Below are 23580 nucleotides of genomic sequence, written 5' to 3' on the forward strand. Positions count from 1 at the left end.
CCCATGCATGATTTAGAAATGTGTTGTATAATTTCCAAGTATTTGTGGTTCTTCCAGATTTCATTTTGTTGATTTCTAATTTAATTTTTTTGTGATCAGAGAACATATTTTATATGATTTAAATCCATTTAAATTCATTAATACTTGATTTATGGCCTAGCATATGGTCTATCCTGGGGAATCTTCCATATACCCATGACAAGAATATGTATCTTTTTGTTATTGGGTTCAGTGTAGTCGATACTTTTAAAAAAGCCAGGATTTTATACCTAGAGAGCCTGAAACTTACTGCAGGAAACCACCAAGTAAATGACAATTATATACACATACAACAAAGTAGTCAGTAATGTAAGTGCAGAAGGTGGAGAAAAGAAAAACAAGCTCCCCTATCCAACATCTCATTTTCAGGCAGGTGAACAAAGGAGAAGCTGTGAGATGGACTTAGAACTATTAAGAAAAATATACTGTCATTTTTAAAAGCTGCTAAAATTTTAAAGCTGACTGGTCGTGAATATCAGGGCCCTCACTTAGTTTGGTCTGGAAAAGATAGTTTGTTACTAAACTACAAATTTTTGCATTACTTTTATCATAGAAAATACACTTATAACTTTGTCATGATTATTCAGTGTAACAACAATACCTGAATCTAACTGATAGACGACTGTGCCTTTTTCCTCTCCTACAATTTCTGGTACCTTTTCATTCCCTGTAGATTGATAGAAATATTCCGGTTGAGGTGGAACCCACTCTGAAAGAAGACAAAAAAAGTGCATGAGATAAGAAATAGAAAAGGTACTTTATTAGAACTGATTCAAATTAAAATAATAATTATTCAAATGGCTACTTTGGTTGAGTCAAACCAAATTCTCACCCTGAGTTTCTAGTTTGTTTATAAACTATAATTATGTCTTGCTTCTTTTCCTAAAGACTATAAGGAAATTTTTAACAAAAAACACATACAGTGAAATAATCAACTTTAAATAGAAGACTGAAGTATAAGAGCAGGAAAAAAATGACTAAATATATGCCAACAGAAAAGTCAATACAGTTGCTTCAATAGCTTTTTAAAATTTAGCCAAGTTTCCTTAAAGTCAGGGTAACATGATCAGCTACATATTTTTTTCTTACTTCAGAGGAGCAAGTATGTCAATTGTTTCAGAATAAACAAGGCTTTCTCATTAGCAATGAATTCCAAAAGTAATTTCTCATATGGGGTTGGGCAATTTCTCAGTATCATTGTAAGTACAGCAGCCACCGACGAAAGTGACCAAAAAAAAAAAAAAAAACAAAACTCATTGCCATCAAGTCGATTCCGACCCATAGCAACCCTATAGGACACAGCAGAACTGCCCCACAGGGTTTCCAAGGAGCACCTGGTGGATTCACACCGCTGACCTTTTGGTTAGCAGCCATGGCGGTTAACCACTACGCCACCAGGGTTTCTGATGAAAGTGAAGGGCATATAAAGATGTAATTCAGTAAAAGGATGATGCTAATTTCTTGGAATAGGGAGTGATGAGGCTTTGAAAATTCAATTTAAAAAGTAAGGTACTTGTTATTAAGTTTCCTTGGGGAAAAAAAAAATTGCTTTCCCATTTTCATGGAATCCAGACTTTCTGGTCACTGAGGCTAGATGACTCCCAAAACTATTGCCTGAGATAGTCTTTAAGCCTTAAACTGAAACTATCTCCTGAAGTCATCTTTTAACCAAACAACAGTTTAGCTTAACTAATGAAGAATGTCTGCCTTGAGCATTGTGCTCTTTTAAAAAAATTATCTCTATGGGATCAAACTGACAACAGTAACTCAAAAAATCAGATGGAATGCTTAGGGGGCGGTAAGTTTATCTTACTGGTGATGGAATCATGAAAAAGGAAAGGAAGAATGGTTGCACAACTTGAAGAATGTAATCAATGTCACTGATGTGAATGCAGGAACTGTATTTTTTTACAAAAAAAAAAAAATTTTTTTTTTACTTTTCTAAATATCTAGGGGTTTAGTGGATTCCTACCACAATAACTTAAATATCAAATTCCAGTGTTTCACTTTTTTCTCCTTTCCTTGCCTATACCCTTGGTTAAAAAAAACCAACCAAACCTGCTGCTGTTGAGTTGATTCCGACTCATAGCGACCCTACAGGACAGAGCAGAACTGCTCCATAGGGTTTTCAAATAGTGCCCAGTCCCAAATCCTCACAGGAATTCTCTGTCTTGGTCTAATATCCACTCGTTTCCACTACTTACATATACACATATAAAAAGAACCAAACCCATTGCCAAAGAGTCAATTCCAACTCACAGCAATGCAACAGGACAGAGCAGAATTGCCCCACAGGGTTTCCAAGGCTGTAAATCTTTACAGAAGCAGACTGCTGCATCTTTCTCTCGTGCAGCAGCTTGTGGGTTTGAACCACTGACCCTTCGGTTAGCAGCCAAGCACTTAACCACTGCACCCCCAGGGCTCCTATTGCTATCTTATATAGGGAATAGCAAAATCCTATTGTCTAGCCAGATCATCTTGGACTTCTATTAAAAACTGTATGGGGTAGGGGCAAATGATCTTAGGATTCACCAGCCTTTTGCCAACTCGGCATGCCCTACATGTTTCCGAACACCCCAACCAGTTTTGTCCCCATTGAGCCCTTTCCTGTATTTTCAGCATTACCTCTTGTCTTTTATGCCCTATACTCTATGGTTTCCCCAACACACCATGGGGCTTCTCTAACTGGAATACTTTTCTTTGACCTTCCTCAACTGGATCACTTCTAACTCAACCTTTACATCTCAGATTATATGCCAACTCCTCTTGGAAACCCTCTCTGATCTCCCAGGTTGGGTAGGTGTTCCCAGAGTCCAAACTGTATGCAATTACCTGGCTATATCTTTACTTTCCCTACAAGTCTGTGAGCTCTGGTAACTCCATTTTGTTCATCATTATATCTCTAGCACCAAGTACTATACTTAGCATATGATAAATGCTTAAAAATATTTATTAACTATTATAAAAGTAGAGTTAGAAAATACGAAACATCCAGTTGTTTATTTAGCACAGTCTAAAGCAGAGACACAACGTTTGGTGAGACACAAGCGTTTCAGTAATTAGAGAAGTCCCCACTTTTTAATGCAATTTACTCTTGTAAATGCTTCATAAAATGAATGTTAAAGATTGTGCTTATACCAGGAGCTCATCAATATGACCAGCAATGTCATAAGAATCCACTATTCCTGTAAAAAACTCCAATAAACTTGAGTTATAATTAAAAACAGTAAAAATTATGTTGTAAACCCAAGTCTGGCATATATGGTCTTCACCAATTATACCAAAAAAAAAAGCTGATAAAAATACAGCTCTTACAAAATTCATTAAAGCATATTAATATTGAGATGGGAATAATCTAGAAAACAAATGTAAGTACATATTTTGGTCTCTAGGAAAGTATTGTCACATTCCAATAAACTCAGAAGTATTCCAGTTTACACATCGGTCTCTTGGATTTTGGCAAAAGTGTATCATTTCCCAAGAGCTTAATCATTTCATGGTGAGCTAATGCACGCTGACTCTCTCTTGCCTTATACTTCAGCATGCAGCACTTACAAATCTAAGGTCTTGTAATAGAGTCAGAAAAGCAAGAACACCACACATAATTCACATTACCAATATGACGAACATTTTCTTTGATGACCTCACATTCTATTGGCCATCTTGGAGCCAGCAGTGGCCCACTGCTAGAAAAGAGTGCAAAGAGATCTCGGGGTTCTCGAAGACGTGGGTTTATGTCACCCAAGTCATCATAAAGAAGCTGTCTGCTCCTAAGAAGTGGTGAATTCCACATAAGCGAATCTGCAAAAGCAAAAGGGAAGGAGTAAAAATACCTCCTTTTCCTCCTTGAGCATTTTACTGCTCAACTATAGAAACTAAGCAACTTCAAGCACTGTATTAAAATATTGGCACAGGTGTGCAATTCTATAACATGTTTCTCCTTCAAGAGGGAGATTTAGTCCAGGATAACATATTTAAAATTATAAAATGTTAAATTAAATTTCTGCACGCTCTATTAAATATTTAAATGTAAAGCCTTAGAATAAGATAGAAGAAGCTTTTTTGTTTTTAAAGTTAATAGGTCCAAGATATTACAAAAGTGTGTCACAAATAAATACAAAGTTACTAAATGTATTTTATTGTTTTTGTTAAGAGATGCAAAAATGGGAACTTTCAATTAACCCATTAGCATTTTGAAAAGGTACATAAAATGTTAGTAACTACACTTAAACAACCTACAAATTAAAATTCAGGTCAATAACGTAACTATTCAAAGCCCAGAGAGACATAAAACCAAGAGGATGGAAAGGGGGAGCAGAGAGAAAAGAAAAGTAGCAAATGAGAGGGAAGAACTGTTCTCTGGGAAAGAAAGAATGAGACAAAAGGGAGGAGAAGACTTTCAGGGCAAAAAAAAAGAAAGGAAATGAGGGGGGAAAGGAAAGGCTCAAGGTCCCTCAGTGGCCATCAGGTGTGAGTCCCAGGGCCTCCTGATAACGCTCTGCTGGGGGAGGGTGACAGACTAAGAAAGGGGAAGACATAATTCCATGAATGAGCTTGAATTTTCTGGTCTGGAAGGAAATGAAATACCTCTGTTCACAGCTTCTAGCTGTCTGTGCACAGTTGAAGACAAGCAGGTAGGCCCTAAGGAAGGAGAAGGAAGGGACATGGTTTGTCCTAGGGATCTTTGTTTTTCTTTTTTCTGCCCACTCCCCCTCCCCTCAACTCCTTTCTACCCCTAACTTGGGCCCCTTGGTTTCTATCTAAATCTTCTCCCTGCAGTTTAATAAAACAAAAAAAAAAAAGAGCCAATAAACATCTGAAAAGATGATAAAGCTGCTCCATCTCACTCATAATTAAAGAATATAAACAGAAACTACAGGGAGATACTAATTTTTCACCTAAAAGGCAGGAAAAGCATTTATGTACTTTCACACTTATACTGGCAAGGGTACAAGTAAGCAAGCACTCTCACTCTGCTGGCTATAGGACAAATTGCTGCAACCTTTCTGGTTTTAAATTTAAAATACACAGGCCCTTTGATCCAGCAATCCCACTGCTAAAGATTCCCCTTAGATTTTCTCACAAAAGTCTGTCAAATACCTACACAAAAATATTCATTACAGCAATGTTCAAAACAGCAAAAACTAGATCCCACCACCACAGTGGCAACAATCCATTAGGAACTCGTTGCCACAGAGTTGATTGCAACTCATAGCGACCCTATAGGTCAGAGTAGAAATGCTTCATCAGGTTTCCAAGGAGTGGCTGGTGGATTTGAACTACCTACTTTTCGCTTAGCGGCTGAGCTCTTAGCTGCTACGCCACCGGGGCTCCAATCCATCAGTTTAAAAAAAAAAGCAAAAAAAAAAACCAAACCCACTGCTGTCGATTCCGACTCACAGCGATCCTAGAGAACAGAGCAGAACTGCCCCCAAAGAGTTTTCAACAAGCGCCCGGTAGATCTGAGCTGCCAAGGTTAATAGCCGTAGCACTTAACCACTATGCCACCAGAGTTTCCAAACCATCAGGGAAGTTAAAATAATTACAATACATTAATGAAATGAAATAATATAGGTGCCTTTAAAAATAACAATGTAGATTCTTCTGTGTTCATACGAAATGGTTTTCTAAGATATTAAGGAAACAACAAGTAGATTGTGTATAGGATTCTTTGTGAGTCCTTAAAAAGAAAAACTATAGATCCATATGAGGATATATTTTATTTTTCTTCTGAAAGGAATTATAAGAGCAATGGCTATACTAGGGGTGGAGCAAAGGAGGGCTTTTAGTTTTCGTTTTGTACCTTTTTTTTTTTACCATTTGAATTTCCTAACCTTATGGCACTGGGTTGTGGGTAACCTCATACATACATATACACACACTTTTTTTTTTAAAAAAAAACAGATAACCCATTCTTTTTTCCTTTGCACTTCTGCAGCAAAATCTTAAGAAATGCTTTGCTACGAAAAAAAATATCTTGCTCACTCCAATGACTGAAACAGGAAAAAAAAAAAAAAAAAGACGTGGCGTTATCAATTATACTCAAACTCATTAACACTACTGCGTTGTTTCTACTGTTTTGCAGTGAGGGTTCTGGGGGTCTCATACACACTGATAATTACTCACAAAGAAGCTTCTCCTTTTGCAGGGGGTCTGGTATCAAATCATCTCTTTCCCCAAAAGAGCCATTCAACAGGAATCGAGAGTTACTCTTCCAGAGACGCTGGTGTGTTGCAGAGTTTGGTAAATTGCCTCTCTGAGCTAAGAATAAAAAACCCAAACAAATGAACAAACAAAAAAACAAACCCATTGCTGTTGAGTCGATTCTGGCTCATAGAGACCCTACAGGACAGAGCAGAACTGCCCCATAGGGTTTCCAAGGAGCGGCTAGTGGATTCAAACTGCTGAGATTTTGGTTAGCAGCGAGCTCTTAACCACTCCGTATAACCCAGGTTGCTGGAAGGCTGGCTCACAGTCAACATCTAGGTCAAGCCTGAAACCACTACTACCAAAACCATCACTATTTCCATCACCACCGCCACCCACCAGCACCACAGGACTTTGTAATAAATATGGCCCACTGTTCAAAGAGCTTTCCCATTCCAATCTAGGTGAGTTAAGCATAATTACCCCCATTTCACAGCTGAGGAAACAAGAGAGTGAGGTGACTTGAAAAGCAATGGATACAACTTATTGAAATTTATTACTCTGAGAGCAGACAGGAAGACAGCCACTTTTTCAAAGCTTGAGGAACTCTTTGATTCTGATGCCCACAGAATTTCTTTATTTTTTTCTATGGTCCAGCATTAACAACATCAAATAGGGTATTAGGAAACTCGAATTCAATTTCATCTTGTTCAAGAACCTGAGGTAACTCATCTCTTACTTAGTGCATCCAAACACAAATAGAGACTGACTACTCTGCCAAGTAATCAATTAACGAAACGATTCAGTTCATTAACCCAGAAAAAGTGATGCTAGATGAGAACAAGATGTTACCTTTAAAGTAACCATAGTACTGGAGGTGATGGTACATAAAATCTTCATAGGGATCAGGAAGCACCTGTGAAAGGAAAAGCCACCCCAGTGAAGAAAAGCCTTTCAAATAATACTGAACTCTCAACAAAAGCCCCAAAAGTATTGTTGCCAAGGACAGTATACCTGACGGTTTCTGTAAACAAACCATGTGAAAGACATTTATGCAAATCATTTTATATTGGGGTTCAAGATTTCCAACTGGGAAAAGGCGCCACCAGAATGAACCATCTATCTGATCTAGTATTGGATTTCTGCCGTGTCCCTGGAAAGGGGTGTGTACCGACCTCCTGCTTGAGCTCTGTGTCCAACGCTGGGAACATGTTACTTCTGCATGGTATGCTGAAGACTCGTCAGCGACGCCGGCATCCAACCGCAACCAGGGCCCAATTTCCAAAAAGGGCAGCCAATTACACCGGAGAAACTACAAAACCAGAACACAAACATCCGTTGCCGTCGAGTCAATTCCGACTCATAGCTACCCTTACAGGACACAGTAGAACTGCCCCAGAGAGTTGCCAAAGCACCCGGTGGATTCGAACAGCAGACATTTTGGTTAGCCGTAGGACTTAACCACTACGCCACCAGGGTTTCCAAACCATAACAGGACATCTGAAAACACTGCCGATATTCCCGTCCCTCCACTTTGGCTCCGTGTCTTTAGGAAGCCTGCCGGCCTGCTCCCTCTTCCCCGCCAAGCAAGCCTCTCCTCAGACAGGGACCCGCTGCTGGGTCCCGCTGCGAGGCCCCGAGGCGCACCTGTGTTCGAGAGGGCGACACGTCTTCCTGCCTTCTCTTCCGGAGGCGCCAAGCCTCTCGCCGGCCCCATGCTGCCCTCTCCCTGAGATGGGAAGAGCCACCACGACGCCGCAGGAAAAGAAAGAAACGGGGGGAGGGGAGGTGTCGTCTCGGAATAGGTGGAAAACAAGGGTCAGGGGTCGGGAGAAGTGGGCCTTGAAAGCCGAATTCCGAGGTTCAGAGCTTCCTGGCCGCGGGAGGAGGGAAGGGCAGTTTCCTGAGGGGTCGCGGGTGGGGGCGGACACAGATTTCCTTGGAGGAGAGAGCTAAGGGTGCGAGGGTCCCGCAGCCCGGTCCGCCCTGGGCAGCAGGGATGGGCGCAGCTCCCGGAGCGACAGAAGACCCAGGAAGCACCGGCACCACACGTTCGGAGGCCCGGCCGCGCACCAGGCGGAGTGGACGCTCACCACGCTCACCCGCCACAGCTCTCGGCGAGGATCCCGGTAGCCTAGCAACGGCGAGAGGGAAGCGGAAGGAGGGCGGGGCAGCCGGGCGTTTCCGGGGGGCTCAGCCCCGCCCCCGAAGAAGGGGATCCGGCTGCGGCTGCAGCAGCAGCTCTTCGGCTGCTCGGAGTATAAGTCTGGGAAAATCTATGGCCAGCGTTGCAGACCCAGCCCTGGACTTCGATTTTCCCAGACTTAATGGAGACCTTGGTGGCATAGTGGTTGAGTGCTGCGGCTGCTAACCAGAAGGTCAGCAGTTTGAATCCGCCAGGCGCTCCTTGGAAACTATGGGGCAGTTCTACTCTGTCCTATAGGGTCGCTTGAGTCGGAATCGACTCCACGACAGTGGGTTTGGTTTTTGGAAACACAGAATGGCTCAGGAGCTGTTGCTGGCGGCGTTGCAGACATCAAGGGTTCAGATTCATTCCTCTTTCATACAATATTGGAGCTCCACCCTGTGGAATCGAAATTGGACTGAATACAAGCCCGTTAAGTCCTCAGCCTATTTTCAAGCTTGTTTGCAGTTTGATAGCTTTAGGAAACCAATGCATTGCTAAGTTTCCCCCTCCTTTCACCTTATATTCTGTCCCACTGCCAAAACTAGAAACCTTCTGCCTTGAAAAAATTCCAAGAAATAAAGTTAGCTAGTTAAAACCACAGTTTGAATATCAAACCTGCAGTTTTTAAAAAAATGTTCCATTTCACTTAAAGCACAATAAAAATTATATATATAAAAAAAAGATGTTCCATTGAGAGAGGCACTGGTGTTCTGCAGCAATTCTTACAAGCTTGGAAAACTTAGGTACTGTAGTTAAGGCAAAAGCTATGACTAGATAAACTTTAGTTTCATTTGTAGCAATCTACTCTGTGGAAGTAATTGGAAAAGCAATAGCTTTCTCAAAATGTTAACCACATTCCACCATTTCCAAGATACAAGTAGATCAGGTGTTAAGTTAATGTTATAAACAGGGTACAAACTCCAAAAGTTTAGGTCACACAGCACCATCTGGTATGAGAAGCCTGTTTCCATTACTCCCAACTCAAGATCCTACTGCTCTTCTTTTCTCTGAAAGCTGTTCTTCATTGTTTGCACATGCCCTGCATTGCATCTGATTTGAAAAAACAATTAAGAATAGACTGAAGTTCTGTTTACACAGTAATCACTTAACAGGCTCAGAAGAACAAGCGGATAACCACTCAGAAGTATAAAAAAAAGTTTTATTAGTGCATATGTACAAATTTACAAGGCCAAAAACTGGAGAAATACAAATAGCTTTAAAACACAATTTGCCTTTCCTTCAGTTTAAAGTGACTTTTACCTGATTGTGATACAACAGAAGTACAAGAGTAAACTGCTTTTTAAATACTGGAATTTTATGGATAATACAGTCACACATAGAAGGGAGGTGAATTTTGGAACAGGGTTAAGACAATAGAAATACATTAATATATAGAGTGGCTCTTGTTACAATTACTGCCACATACTTGAGGGGAAATTCTCAAAATCAAGGACATGAACACCTGCTGTTGCTGCTGCCTTATTAAAATTTAAATATGCCACCTATTTATGGTGTGAAATGACTGAGCTATCAGTTTTAGAATTTGTGAGAAAAACTAAAGCGTGTGGCCATTTGTCAGCAAAGGCTGAAAGACCTTAGCGCTTTAGGCATAACAGACTACAGGAAAAGAGGTCAGAAAAAGCAATAATCCCAGTTTAACTAGGTGGAACCCAGCTGTCTTCATAATTGCACTTGTTCTGGAATAGAAGTCAGTGAGAGGGCCAAATAAGCCTCTATTAGGCAGGAAAGCCCTTCACTTTTTGTCAGCGAGTCCTTTAGAGCCACATGTTTAAGACTGATGAGGTTAATATACCTAACATGCTGAGCTTCCCAGTGTGAGAATAAAGGCAGCCAGGTCAAAGAAATTTCAATCACCTCAGCTTTCAACAAAACAGAAATATTACATTTCACAAGTGTGAAAACTTGGCATATGTATGTTCTTGCCCAGGAAATTCATAAGCTCTCCCCGATAACATTTACAGTTTGACAACAGTAAAACTGGTTAAGACTCTGAACTGAACATAAAACAAATACCAAAAATAAAATTTTTCTTAAAAATTTCATGTGTTTGGAGCCATTTTCCTTCTCTTCAGTCTTGCTCGCCAATCCTCAGGAAGGGCTTCAAAATTAGCATTTCTCTCTGCCATGCCACTGTTGGGGGAAAAAAAACAGATTACATCACTGAAAAAAAAAAACTCTTCATTCCCTATCAAGAACCTTGTACTGAAAATCTGATCTATCACATCTATGTCCATAAAAATGTTCAAGTTTCTTAGCTAAATACCAGCATATTAATCAAATTTCTTAATTCTGATGGATCAACACACACACTCCACAAGTCTCTATAGTAAGTATATATTTAATTATGTACATATAACTCTAATAACCATTAAAGCCACACTGAAAGAGTAAAACATGTTCTTGACAATAAGAAAACTGAAGGATGATGCAAAAGTGAAATAAGCCATTACTAATACACTATCCCTCAGCTTTCTAACTGTGCTGCCCAAAATAGCTATCAGTTTTCCAGGAAGTAAAAGTCTGGAGACAATTTTAGTCTCTAAAAAAAATCTTTTTAGTTGAGATTGTTCCAGGTTTATGCAGAACAAGTGACGAGCAGTTAGCTGCATTCAAAGAATGTGCCCATTTTAGTAAGTATACCCTCAAAACTAGAGGAGTCCTGGTGGCGCAACGGTTAAGTGCTCGGTTGCAAACCAAAAGGTCGGGGGTTCAAACCCACCACCTACTCCATGGGAGAAAGATGCAGCAGTCTACTTCCGTAAAGATTCACAGCCTTGGAAACTCTATGGGACAGTTCTACGGAGTCCTGCTGGGTTGCTACAAGTTGGAATCAGCTCAATGGCAAAGGGGTTTTTTTTTTTTTTTTGTCCCCCTGGCCCTCAAAACTAGGAAACTATGGAATAAAAATTTAGGTTTGCTATGTTTAAATTCTTGTTAAAATTTCTAATATAATTTTCCTCCTGATCCTTCATCTTTACTTTGGTAAACTGTATGTAAAATAAATTAAAAATATTTACATTAAAAACAAAACAAAACACAGGGTCTATAAGGTCCACTGGATCTAGATGGTAAATGCTGATTATTTTTTTTCCTGGTACACAGCAGATTAGGACAATCCTTTGCTTAAGAAGGACAATCAGTGGGAGAAAGTACTACAACTCTGATGCTTGTGGAGTTTGAAAAAAGGCTAGAACGTGACGTTTACAGGGAAATAAATACTTCTTTGAGAATTAAAAATTATTTTAGATAACAGTTTATAAAGAGCAGCAAAAGCTAAGGACTATGATTTTAAGAACATGACTGCTCTATAAAGACGACAACCACCACGATCCACCCCAGTCTGTGATCTGTCTGTTTACCTGACCAGCTGCTGCTGTTTCCACTCTTCAATTCGCTTCTGTGCGGTTGATTCCCTGTCCTCTTCACTGGAACTAGAGTTCTCCTCTTCATCTAACTCACGCTGGATACTCTGCCATTTCTTTACCAGAGACGGCATTTTGGTTTTACTCTTCTTCGCCTATAACAATTATTAAAATTAAGAGGGAATATAATACATAAAATAAGGAGGGCAGAAACGTTCAATCTTGTATACTGGCAATCAGGATCTTTTGCTAGTGCTAAGGAGTAAGCCAACTTCAAAATCAAAAGAACAGAAAATGAATTTTTCTAAGTTGTTTTGCTGAAAATTCTTACCAAATATGAACCAAAAAGCTTAGTTAAAAATATAAAGAACTATAAATACATTTTATGAAATTACAAAAGAATTTCCTTTAGTCTCCCTATTCTATGAAATGCCAAACTGCTGTCCTTATGCTATCTCCTCACAATTATAGTGTTCCTTTTTTCAAATTTTAAATAGAGGTGTTCTCATCAACTGGTAAATAAACAGGGCTGAGAAACAAGTGCCCAGCGTTTCTGGAAAGAACAGCAAAATCAACAACTATTAAATAGGAAAGAAGCAAGTAGATATGCCAAAACCACTTTCTGTCCTTACACTGCTTATTTTTCTTCATTGCCCTTAAAAATCATCACCTAATATATTTATTTGCTTATCTATCTCCCCACCTCACTCCCTGCCAGAAGGAAAGCTCTATAAAAACAGGCTGTCTATTTCACTCCTGAATCCCAAGTTCCTAATGCCAGCTCCTGACCCATAGTATGCATTCAAAGTGCACTTGTTAAAATATGATTATTTATGTAAAACTAGAGAACCACTGTATTTGACCATAATTAAGACCAATTGTTATTCCCGTTTGAAGAGGAGCAGGGCTTGCAGACCCAATCAGGTTAAACGGTAAGTGGGCTAAGTAGGAGCTCAAATGATAGCTGTGACTGAGTACTGTGCTCACATGAGGACTGGGGATCAGGGCCCAAGTTGTTTTTCCTGTCTGCACTTGAGACAGAGTACTTGAATAAGGTCCCCAAAGATCTGAGAAAATAAATTTAACATTTTCAGTCTTTCACGTTATTTGGTTCCCTGCCCAATACCCTGTTTTGACTGTCATCGATAGTTCTTAGCTTTCTGGGAAAATGAATGCCCATCTGTCATGCTCACACCTTTGCTCCATACACCTCTCACATTCCATTCTGTCATCTTACCTGTGGCACAGCCTGACACACTACACACAACTCCTCCAACAAAGCCCCTCTGGGTTAGCATGGGACCAACCGAGTACAAGTAAGTTGAAATAATAATGGTCACGTAAGCATAGACGGCTCGCTTGCTGGGGTATAACCTCTCACCTAACATCTGCAAACTTGGTTAAAAATGGACAGACTTAGACACTGCTGTTTCACTTTGAATTCTGTAGGGCTTAGTAAAAAATTATGTGGGAAAATAAATTTAGAATTTATGCATTGCCTACTATATTCAAAAGGAGCCCTGGTGGCAAAACAGCTAAGCGCTGAGCTCCTAACTGAAAGGTTGGCAGTTTGAATCCAACCCAGTGGCTCTGCAGAAGAAAGACCTGGCGATTTGCTCCTGTAAAGATTACAGACGAGAAAACCCTATGGGACATTCTACTCTGTCACACAGGGTTGCTACGAGCTGAAATTGACTTGACAGCACCCAACATCATATTCAAAGCCATGGATCCATAGGACTTTTGAGCACATTTTTAACACGGAAACATCACGGCTGGAGGAATAAACATTAAATGGCTAGAAACTCCTTTTTTCTAGTTATGTAAGTGGCATATGAAACTTCTCAGCAAAAAAGACTGAAAATATATACTGGTCTCAAATACTCCAGCACTTTAAAGGATGTATTTTATTCTTTAAAAATGGCCTATAACAACAAAAGATGGTATATGCTGCATGCAACGGAACACTATTCTGCTATATAAAAGAATGAAGTACTGATGCATGCTACAGTGTGGATGAACCCTGAAAACATTATGCTAAATGAAATAAACCAGATACAAAAGGTCACGTAGTATATGATTCCATTTATATGAAATGTCCAGAATAGGCAAATCTAAAGAGACAGAAAACAGATTGGTGGTTGCCAAGGGACAGGAGACAAGGTAATGGGGCCAGACTGCTTAATGGGTACAGGTTTTTCCTTTGGGGTGATACAAATGGTTTGGAACTAGATGGAGGTGGTAGCTGTACAACGGTGTGAATGTAACTGAATGCCACTGAATTGTACAGTTTAAAATAGTTAATTTTGTTATGTGACTTGCATCCCAACATTTTAAAAAAAAAAAAAAAAAAATTAAACACAGATTTCCTATACCTTATCTTTCTTTCCTTTTTTGGTCTTCTCAGGTGGTGGCATTTTGGGAGCTGGTGGCGGTGGTGGTGGCGGAGGAGGAGGTGGTGGCGGCTCTATAATGGCAGTGGTAGGCACGGCACCTCGGGCCTGGACTGGCTGCAGTGTGGGAGAAGTCACTCCAATTGGGACAGAACATTCAGCATAGCTCATAATCGCTGATGCTGTTGCAAGTCCTAAGTAATTCGACTGCAGGCTTATTCCTCTGGCCTGATGACCCATTCCTGCTGCTGGATGGCTAACTGTTATTGCTGGGTGTCCAATCCCTGCAGCCTGGTTACTGATCCCTGTTGCCTGCTGACCTAACATGAAAAACATAAAATGATAGTATAAAAAAAGACATCATCACAAGACCAGAAATAAGAAGAAAAAGGGAATTGGGGGTTATATCACCTACAAAATTATTCCAATGTGTCTTTTCCTTAAAAAAATACTTGTTGCAATCAAAAGTTTTTAACATTTCTTCGATTTATAGCATTTAATGATGGAAACAAAGAAAGAAACAATCCAAGGAAAAAACACACTTCAATCATGATGCCATGATGCTTACTTACCTCTAGCTATAGCTGACTGACTGTAGAGGACAGGAGAACTGCCAATGGTAGCTGACCTCTGAACTGCTGCAGTACTAATTTCTGTAGCTTTTCTTTTTACCGCTTTGGTGGAAGGAGAGCTAGAGGTGCCAGAATCAACTGAACTCTGAAACACAAAGATTCTGGTTAGTGGCTCAGGCCCTGGTAAAACATTATTTTCTACAGTAATATATGGTGTTGATCATATTCCAGCCCAGTCTCCCAAAGCTCTTCAGAATGTCAACTGGCTTTACTCACCTGGGTAGTTACAACTGTTGCTGGTGCTGAGGGTTTCAAAGGAGTATCCTCCTCTGTTCCTGGGGCAGGAGGCTCCTCACTTCCCTCATCTTCCATCTCCACCTCCTGTATTTCACCATCTTCTACAGGAGGAGGTGGTGGGGGTGGAGGAGGAGGGGACTCTGGGGGAGGAGGTGGGGGTGGTGGCATTTCCAAAGGTAATGGAGGTTGAAGCACAGGCACGTTTGACTGAAGAAGGGTCCAGAATGGAGTAAGTGGCATGAGCGATGAAGAAGAAACTTGGCCAGAAAAGGACTCTTTACAAAGAGAACCTATGAAAAACAGATAGGTGTCACGGAAAGAGCAAAACAAAAACTCCATGGCTTATATTCACAGAAACGTTCAACTGACTGGTGAGACAAATATCAATAGAATAGGAACCTAGTACAGTATGTAAAGTAGTCTCAAACAGCAGAGGCTGGCTCCCCTTTCCCTAACAAAATTTCACCTAAAGGCATCTACTTTACATAAATGGCACTGAAATATTGAAACACTTGAATTTAGAAATGACTTTCATGAAAAGTTAAATTTATGAACCTCAGTTAGCACTTCCCCTAGCTGTGCTATACCAGTCTTGTTCTTTGGGCACAGATTTACGGATGAGTAAATGAAGCACATCAATCCAAAGAGAAATTCAAGAAGTCACCTGAATCTACAGTTTAGATCTCACATATTTAGTTTCAACACATACGATGAGAAGGCAAGACTCTGGAGTCTTTTTTATTTTAGAAGTGAAAAGGGTGAGTGGTGTGCATTTCCAACACTGTTTTCATGTTTTATTTCTTAGTGAACTGGTTAAGTGATTGGGGATGACCCAGAGAAGTAGCAACTCAAAACACAAATTAGACACATTTTAATTAATTTGGGTTACTAAATTTTAAATTTGCAGGGTGCTATTGTCAACCCTATCACTCTTTCACACCTTTGTGCGAATTATAATCATTTACCAGATCACAGCAACACAAATCAGGGAGGGTAATTTTTATTTTTGTGAGAAAAGGGAAATTAGGGAGACAAATCTTCTAGGTAAATGGTATCTAAGGGATAAAAAAAAGAGGTGTTTGTATATGCAGAGGAACTGAAATTGCTATTGCCAATGTTTGAGTTAAGAAATCAGGGCTAGTCTAAAAATGTGCAGGGTAAGCTTTCCTCAAATTTTGCAAAAGCCAGTTAACTCTTGTCCTTTCCCTAATAGGAACAGCTTTAAATATTAGAGAAAATAGGAGGATATACTTACTTGTAGCCTTCCCCATCCCTCTTTATCGTCAATAGGGAAGTTTCACAATATTTGGGACTATTAGATATCTATCCCAGGAATGTTGAAGGGGATTTTCTCCCTAAAATCATAGAATTTAGGAGTAGAAGAGACATGAGAAATCATCTGGTTCAACTCCCTCATTGAAAAGGTAATGAAACCTAGGAGGGAACTGACATGCCTGAGATTATACAGCTGTTAGTAGCCAGGCCAGAGCTAGAGTTCAGGTCTGACTCCTAGATTAGTGCTTTCTATTTTACCAAGACGTCCTGGTGAAAATCAGAAGTCTGAGACTTTTATAGAAATTTCAAAGAAATCTCCTCTCTCATGGAGTAGAGATCCAGATGCAGTTACCTGTTATATTTCATGATCAAAGCAGAGGGTTAAAGAAGAGTCAGATTATAAAAGGCTCCACAGGGCAAGGGAAGGCCTTTTACAACATTACTCAGTTCAAACTATACTATACCAGCACTCAAAAAAGTAAAGCCAAAGCAGGGTTTTGAACCTGTTCAGTCATGGCCAATGAAGCAAAACAGGAACAGACCTGAATTTTAAAAATCTGGGTGATCAGGAATGCCAACTGTAATGGGCATTACAGGTCGAAGCTCTGGGATGGGAGACTTGAAGCCTGATGAGTGACACTGGGTTACTGCCAGGACTGTGGAAAGTGACACACATTCAAAAACTGGCTCAGTCTGTCACCATCTCTGAGCTGGCACCACTGGTTCAACTCAGTTAGTCAAGAGATTTGGTTGCTATGCAATGTGTACACTGCCCTTATTTTCCAAGAGGGAGATTAAATTTCTAGCAGGGCTTCAACCTGTAATTCCTCCTGTTCTGGTTAGTGTTCTGATTAGCCTACATTTAGTAAAAAAAATTTGGGTCCGTTCTGGTGTTGCTTACTGGGCCGTGACCCAACCAGGCTGAACTAGCCCGAAGCCCTGAACCAAAGTGAACAGAAGCCATTTGACTTTAGAGTAGCTTTACTTTTTATGTAACAGATACATTGTATAAGTGGCCACACCATAATTATTTTGAGATGTTGCTTACTGTTAACGAACTGAAAAAACCCCACCAGAAAACAGAAATGCAGTTTTCCAGCTAAAAGACTTAAAAAATAGCTCATAAGTTTTCACGTCTGGCCATATATAATTTAAATTTATATACTTTTAGACAAATAAAGTCTAGGTATGGCCGGGCAGCGTAGCTCATATAATAGTATGTGAAGATTACTTCAGAACTAAAGTAATAAACATGGAGGATTAATAACACACTCCTTCCACTATACCAACTACAACACATAAGCAGATATATGTCAGATTTTATATGCTGGGAGGTTTCTCATCTAAAAGCATAACGCAATACCCATACATTTATGGTTGTGACATACTGCTATGAAGGAATTCATAGGAAACACAGCATTGTCAAAGTGAATTATGTGGTTTACAATTCCTGGCAAAGCTCATCAGAATCAATTAAACTTCATGTAAATACAAGATTAAATGAGACTTGATAAATTTAGCAGCAAAGGAGGAGCACTTTTAAACTTTATAACTGAAATCTCAAACTACGGACATTTACTTAACACATAAAAGCTGTGTCTTAATATTTCTTCTATCAGAAACACAACTTCAAGAAATCTTAGTTTGATATCCATGGAGCATCCAAAGATGTTCCTCCTTGTTTCTGAATTTAAACTAGTTTGTATTTTACCATGTAAGAGAGCATTTAACTCGTAGGTCTCAGTAGAGGTTTAAACGGTATACAATAAATAGCTTTTATTACGTGCTAACAGATTAAAAGCTACAAGCTTAATGATAGAACAGCGTGGAGATTCAAACACTGAATTCTTCCAGAACTTTTTCTTCTACGCATCTTTACTTTTATTTATAATGCAGCCTTCCTTTATTGTTTTCCTGTATCTCCCCAAAGAGAAAATTGTTTGGTATTTTGACCTAAGAGACCAGGCTGGCAATTTATAGCAAAACATTACTATACAAACAATAGTTCCAAAGACAGATTAAAAAAAAAAAAAAAAAAAAGGTAGTTAAACTTAAGCCTAACTGTCAAAAGCCCAGGCAGACAAGTTAGATATTTTGAAATATCAACCATCTTTAGAGACATGGGAGTCCCTGGGTGGTGGTGTAAATGATTAACATGCTTGGCTGCCAACTGAAGGTTGGAGGTTTGAGTCTACCCAGATATGCCTCAAAAAAATAATTCACCGAAAACTGATGGAATACATTTCTACACTGACACACACGGGGTCTCCATGAGTTGGATGGAGTTGATTGATGGCAACTGGTATTTTTTTTTTTTTAATTTTTATTAAGCTTCAAGTATTTTTTGTTTTTATGGAAAATGATACTAAATTCAAACACTGAAATAATACACAAGGACTAAAAATGATTTAGAAAAATGAGAACTTTGAAACCTTGCATCTTCAAAGAGTAGTAAATTTTCTTCTTTAATAAATGATTTTAGCCACTCCAGGGATGACTAAGAGCATATATTTATATAAACGCCCTTTATAGGGTTAAAATGATTATGAATATTTAAATCCCAAAGGTCTTGGTATAAGATTTAGATTTTATCTGGATCAGTTTTTATCGTGTGGCTCTAGGGAGTCTCAGTAGAGGTTTCAGAGTATCTAAGCTAGTTTGGCAATGACTTTTTCCTATAGCACTAGTTTGTTTTAATCAGATGGGAATAGCTCAAGAGTTGCCTTTCACTGACAGAACCAACTAACTGTGTGTGTCTTCAACAAAAGAAGAAAATAACACTTAACCCTGAAGTGATCACAGAACCATAAAAAAATTAAGAGTTAGTAATTCTAGAATACTCAGCTTTGGAACATATGAAAAGGGTTAAAAAAAAAAAAAAAAGGCACTATGATATTCATTAGACAGCAGTCAGAAGTGGAATCTCCTACCCAGAACTATCATCGAGCCACTTCAGCTCACCAACTAATTATTCAACATGTCTATCATTACTAGGAAACCCTGGTGGCACAGCAGTTAAGAGTTCAGCTGCTAACCAAAAGCCTGGCAGTCTGAATCCACCAGGCGCTCCTTGGAAACCCCGTGAGGCAGTTCTACTCTGTCCTGTGGGGTTGCCATGAGTGGTAATCAACTCACGGCAATGGGTTTTTATCATTACCACCGAAAGTGGGGGGAAAAGTATTCAAAAGGAAGTTCCTTCATAAAAAAAGTGAAATACCCTACAACCTGAGAAAATACACTTCTGAAATGTGAAGTAGCAGAAAACCACACTTGTTTTTGGTAGTTCTAAAATTATTACAGCAGTCATATGACTTTTCATTTAAGGTGATATGACAAAGATTCACAGGTCATTTAAGAAGTTAACAGAACCCATCATTTTGTACATTATCAGTTTCATTTGGTACGCTATCAGAAATTTTCTATTGGGACCAGGGAGCCAGTAGAATACAAAGTAACATTTTTAATGAACAGAGGACAAAAGAACTCAGCTCTTTACTCCCTGTAAACTCCCAACAAATTCCACATCTTTTAATCTTCAAAGACCCATTACTTTAGAAATCACTCTATAGATTTTTGCCTTCAAACATTATTGTTTTAACAAATAGCTACTGAGTTTTAAGATCAAAAGGTTATCAGCCTTGGCTGTGTTATATTATTCACTTATTTTTGTCATCCAAACAAAGGTGAACTTAGAGGGAAAAAACTGGGTCTTCTCTTGTTCATTCACAAATACCTGTAGATTCTTTGTAAAAGCCAAATGTATCAGAAATATCTATTAAACATCCATAACGTGGCCACCAAGCTGTGGCTCTTCCGCAGTTATCAGAAACTCAGAGAAACTGAGGAGCTATGAAAGTGTACTTTTTGTATATAACTGAATAAAATACCTCTAAGACTACCTTAAATGGGATTAGCCTCAGATTTCTGATTGTTTTATAACTAGAATCTTGGTGATTTTTTTTTTCTTTTGGTGGTGACTTTTAACAACCAATTACTTTGCTTCTCTGAAAAAAGTATGGTCCTAGTTTTGCAGTGTTTCTACAGGTCATTTTGATTTGCGGAGCTGAACAAATCTCAATGTAGACACTGACAATTCAACTAGTTCTAGGTCCTTGGCATCAACTAGCATTCCTGTTCTTGGAAATCAATAGGATTATACAATAAGACAATCTTTTAAAGTCAAAATATACTGGCTCATCATTCCATCTTTGTGTAGTCTGATACACGATATGAACAGCATTCTGACTTCCAACTAGTCACTGCCTTAGTTTCTTTCAGTACAATTCATGCATTCTTTTTTGTAGGTCAGTTACTATTTCTCAATTAGAAGCTTATGTTATTAAAAGCTCCTCTTAAAAAATTAACACAAAAAGTTCTTCTTATAAATTAATAAGAAGTATTAAGTCTTTTTTCTCTAAGATCTCTTCTCTCCAATTAATAGAGGGTGAATTGTCCCACCTGTGGAATTCTCGGCGGATTCTGCAGAATTTGAGTCAGTGCCAGTTTTGTCTTTCAAAATGTGTTTGGAAAGAGTCTCGTCTCTACTTTCTTGTGCTTGGCTTTCTTCCTCCTCCTCCTCACCATCTGGGAACTCCCACTGAGACTCGCCCGACTGTTCGTTTACATAGAAATATCGTCTATGATCCCTAAATTACAAGAAAGAAAACACATGTTTTAAAACCCATTCTCCTACAAAGACACTCCATTTGGTCCTGTCCCAGGGCAGCAGTCTGCTCTCACAGGGACGAACCTCTTCTTAATGGACTGCTATTCACAAAGGCAACAAAGAGCTTTGACAATCGAGGATGGAGAGCCAAGGATAATTCAAAGCTATTTGCACTGCCAGCAGCTCTGTGAATACAGCCCTGAGCCCTCTACAACAGATGACTTAGAAAACATCTCTTTTTTTTTTTGCTTTACAGGGTTTCAAGTTTCATGACTGAAGGGACTCAATCGCCTAGAACACTAATTTCCCTTCCAAAGAAGAGAACAACGAAGTTTGTGAAAGGTGACTCTTCCCCTCTTGGACCGTGGAATTCACATTTCATACTCTTGGTATCAAACAGTGAAAGCTAAAGAGAGGGAGAGGATCTGGGAGCTGAAAAATAAAAGAGCAAAGATTTCAAATAACGAAAAAAAAAAAAAAAAAAAATCAAGAAAAGCCAAATATAAAAAGAAATGTTTTGATCTGACCTGCTGGCCGAAGATAGTAATCTTGTTCTTCATTCACATCTTCAGCCACGAAGCTTTCCTTAACGTCGCCGAGGTTAATCAGGAGTAGTTGCTTCCAGAGGTCCTGTAAAGCGCACAGAGCTCTCGCATGCGCTTAACCCCCAAGCCCGCCCTACTCCGTGCAACACTCTGGAGAGTCAACACCAGCTTTGTCCAATCTTGGGAAAAAATCCGTTACATGGAACACTGTAAACACTGCTTTTTGTTTCTCCACTGTGTAGCTGGCCCAAACTCTGTAAGTGCTTGCGGTGCTCTGCCTGCCCAGCACCGCTAACTGTAGCTGCTCTCAGTCTCCAGGCAGGCTGTCACGTCGTCAGGTGGTGGTGATCACAAATCATGTCTGAGATGTCAAAGGTGAAAGGTGAAAAGGGGAGAAGAGTGCGTACCTGTCCCAGTGGCAGGACCAGCCTTTAGGAGTGGCGTTTATTTCATACTGTTTTAGTTGTTCTGCTGCATCCTGAAGTTTTCGTTTAAGGTAGTTTCCATTAAGAGCCCCTTCCCGCCAATCTGCAATCCGAGTCTAGAGTCAACAAACACATAGAGAAATAAGTTTAAGAGCTATTACTACATCAGGTGACAGAGGTTAAAGAGACATACATTTTCTGGTACAAGATTTGTATTGCTATACTCTAGCAGAAGAGAGGGTAGACCAAAGAGGAAAAGAAATCCAATTGTAATTTCAAAAGACCATTTTGTTTGCTCTAGAGAGCTGTGAGAAATGGGACTGGGCCCCAGTACATTTTTACACTGCTAAGTCTCCAATACTTGTGACAATGAGCAGCACCAATTTCTTCACCCCTTTTGACTGTATTGATTGGCTTCCCTAGTATTTTGTAAAGTACGTGGAATATAAATAGGACTCAAAAATTTCCTTTTTAAATAGATTTATAATACTTTAAACAACTTATAAAACACTTTCAAATTCTATGGCCTCACTTGGTCATTATGAGTAGAATCTTAATTTATTAGAAAATCTGTCCTAAGATATATGCCTTATATATACATACAGTGAAACCTGTGAGAGCTCGATCTTGATGGGACTGCCTTGTTTTTCCGGGTCTCGCAAGTTTTCCACACTTGAAAGGCTGCAGTCTTACCACTTTTCTACCTCTGGTTTTAGTGGAAAATATACGAGTTTCCTTCTCTGACAGGCTTCCACTTTATACAGGTTCCAGCTTTTACATGTTTTACTGTAATAGGCATCATTACTATATCACAAACACTTGATATTTATTTCATATTTATATTTTGCTTTGGTTTACATATTCTTAGCTGTTCGGCTGGTGGTTCATATACGCATCAAGGTTAAAAACTTAAATTTAGCACTAAAACACAAAGTAGGTACCTTACACACATTTTATTCAAACATTGTTCATATAAAAAATGGCTAAATTACCTCAGTCTGTAAGAGCAGCACGTGAAAGTTGGAGATGGACTGTCTATTAATGCCTAAGAATTCAAATTTACTGGTCAGGGTATTTGCCAGTTCTCCAATCTGAAACTGTAAGGCAGGGAAGAAAAAAAGGAAAAACAAAAATAAAATCAGCAATATTTTTTGTATTATGTAAAATCTTTCATTTATGTGATACTAGAAATAGCCTTCCTCAAACAGCTGCATCTAAAGCCGTTAATGCAGAAGACAAAATTTTAATTTATAGTAAAATTCACAACAAAGTGATAATGACAGAAGCTCTCCAGGAATTAAATGTATATCTACTCATACTATCATAAAGCACTTTAACACAACGTGGAATTCAACATTTGAAAATAGATCCTGAATAATAAAACTCACAATATTGCCCAAATAGTCCTTTATCCATTTACTAACTGCTTATACTAGCCATATGCTGAAACAAAATGAATTTTCCCAGTCCCTACCCACATGGTTGTACACTAGCTAATGACTGGATAAACTCTTTCATGCCCAAAGAACACGCTAAGTGGTTTTTCCAAAAGACTGCCATTAAATAGCCAAATATTTACTCGGTCCAACTCTACCAGTAAGATTAAATTAGAAATGTATACGACAAGTAGTTCATGCAGGAATTACACCT

At 39.2% G+C, this 23580-nt stretch overlaps 2 protein-coding genes across 6 annotated transcripts in view; both read right to left on the bottom strand.

The window, feature by feature from the left end:
* The window catches only part of AGBL2 (AGBL carboxypeptidase 2), a 47408-nt gene extending 39091 nt beyond the window's left edge, over positions 1-8317 (bottom strand). For 4 of the 5 annotated variants that reach the window (XM_049891173.1, XM_049891172.1, XM_049891171.1 and 1 more), the window contains exons 1-7: positions 7834-8317; positions 7362-7498; positions 7039-7102; positions 6166-6300; positions 4627-4680; positions 3655-3840; positions 641-748 (exon numbers count right to left, since the gene is read on the bottom strand). In XM_049891173.1, the coding sequence (XP_049747130.1) occupies positions 641-748; positions 3655-3840; positions 4627-4680; positions 6166-6300; positions 7039-7102; positions 7362-7397 (583 nt within the window). In that variant the 5' untranslated portion in view covers positions 7398-7498; positions 7834-8317. The remainder of the gene's footprint in view (positions 1-640; positions 749-3654; positions 3841-4626; positions 4681-6165; positions 6301-7038; positions 7103-7361; positions 7499-7833) is intronic. The other variant, XM_049891170.1, reaches the window with a different exon arrangement.
* Positions 8318-9519: 1202 nt separating this feature from the next.
* Positions 9520-23580, bottom strand: part of FNBP4 (formin binding protein 4) — a 31601-nt gene continuing 17540 nt past the window's right edge. The window contains exons 10-17 of the mRNA XM_049891174.1: positions 22923-23027; positions 21913-22046; positions 20753-20940; positions 14999-15309; positions 14723-14867; positions 14133-14470; positions 11755-11912; positions 9520-10525 (exon numbers count right to left, since the gene is read on the bottom strand). Of these exons, the coding sequence (XP_049747131.1) occupies positions 10435-10525; positions 11755-11912; positions 14133-14470; positions 14723-14867; positions 14999-15309; positions 20753-20940; positions 21913-22046; positions 22923-23027 (1470 nt within the window). The 3' untranslated portion in view covers positions 9520-10434. The remainder of the gene's footprint in view (positions 10526-11754; positions 11913-14132; positions 14471-14722; positions 14868-14998; positions 15310-20752; positions 20941-21912; positions 22047-22922; positions 23028-23580) is intronic.

This window comes from Elephas maximus, chromosome 7 (genome assembly GCF_024166365.1).
Source record: "Elephas maximus indicus isolate mEleMax1 chromosome 7, mEleMax1 primary haplotype, whole genome shotgun sequence".
NCBI classification, from domain to species: Eukaryota; Metazoa; Chordata; class Mammalia; order Proboscidea; family Elephantidae; genus Elephas; species Elephas maximus.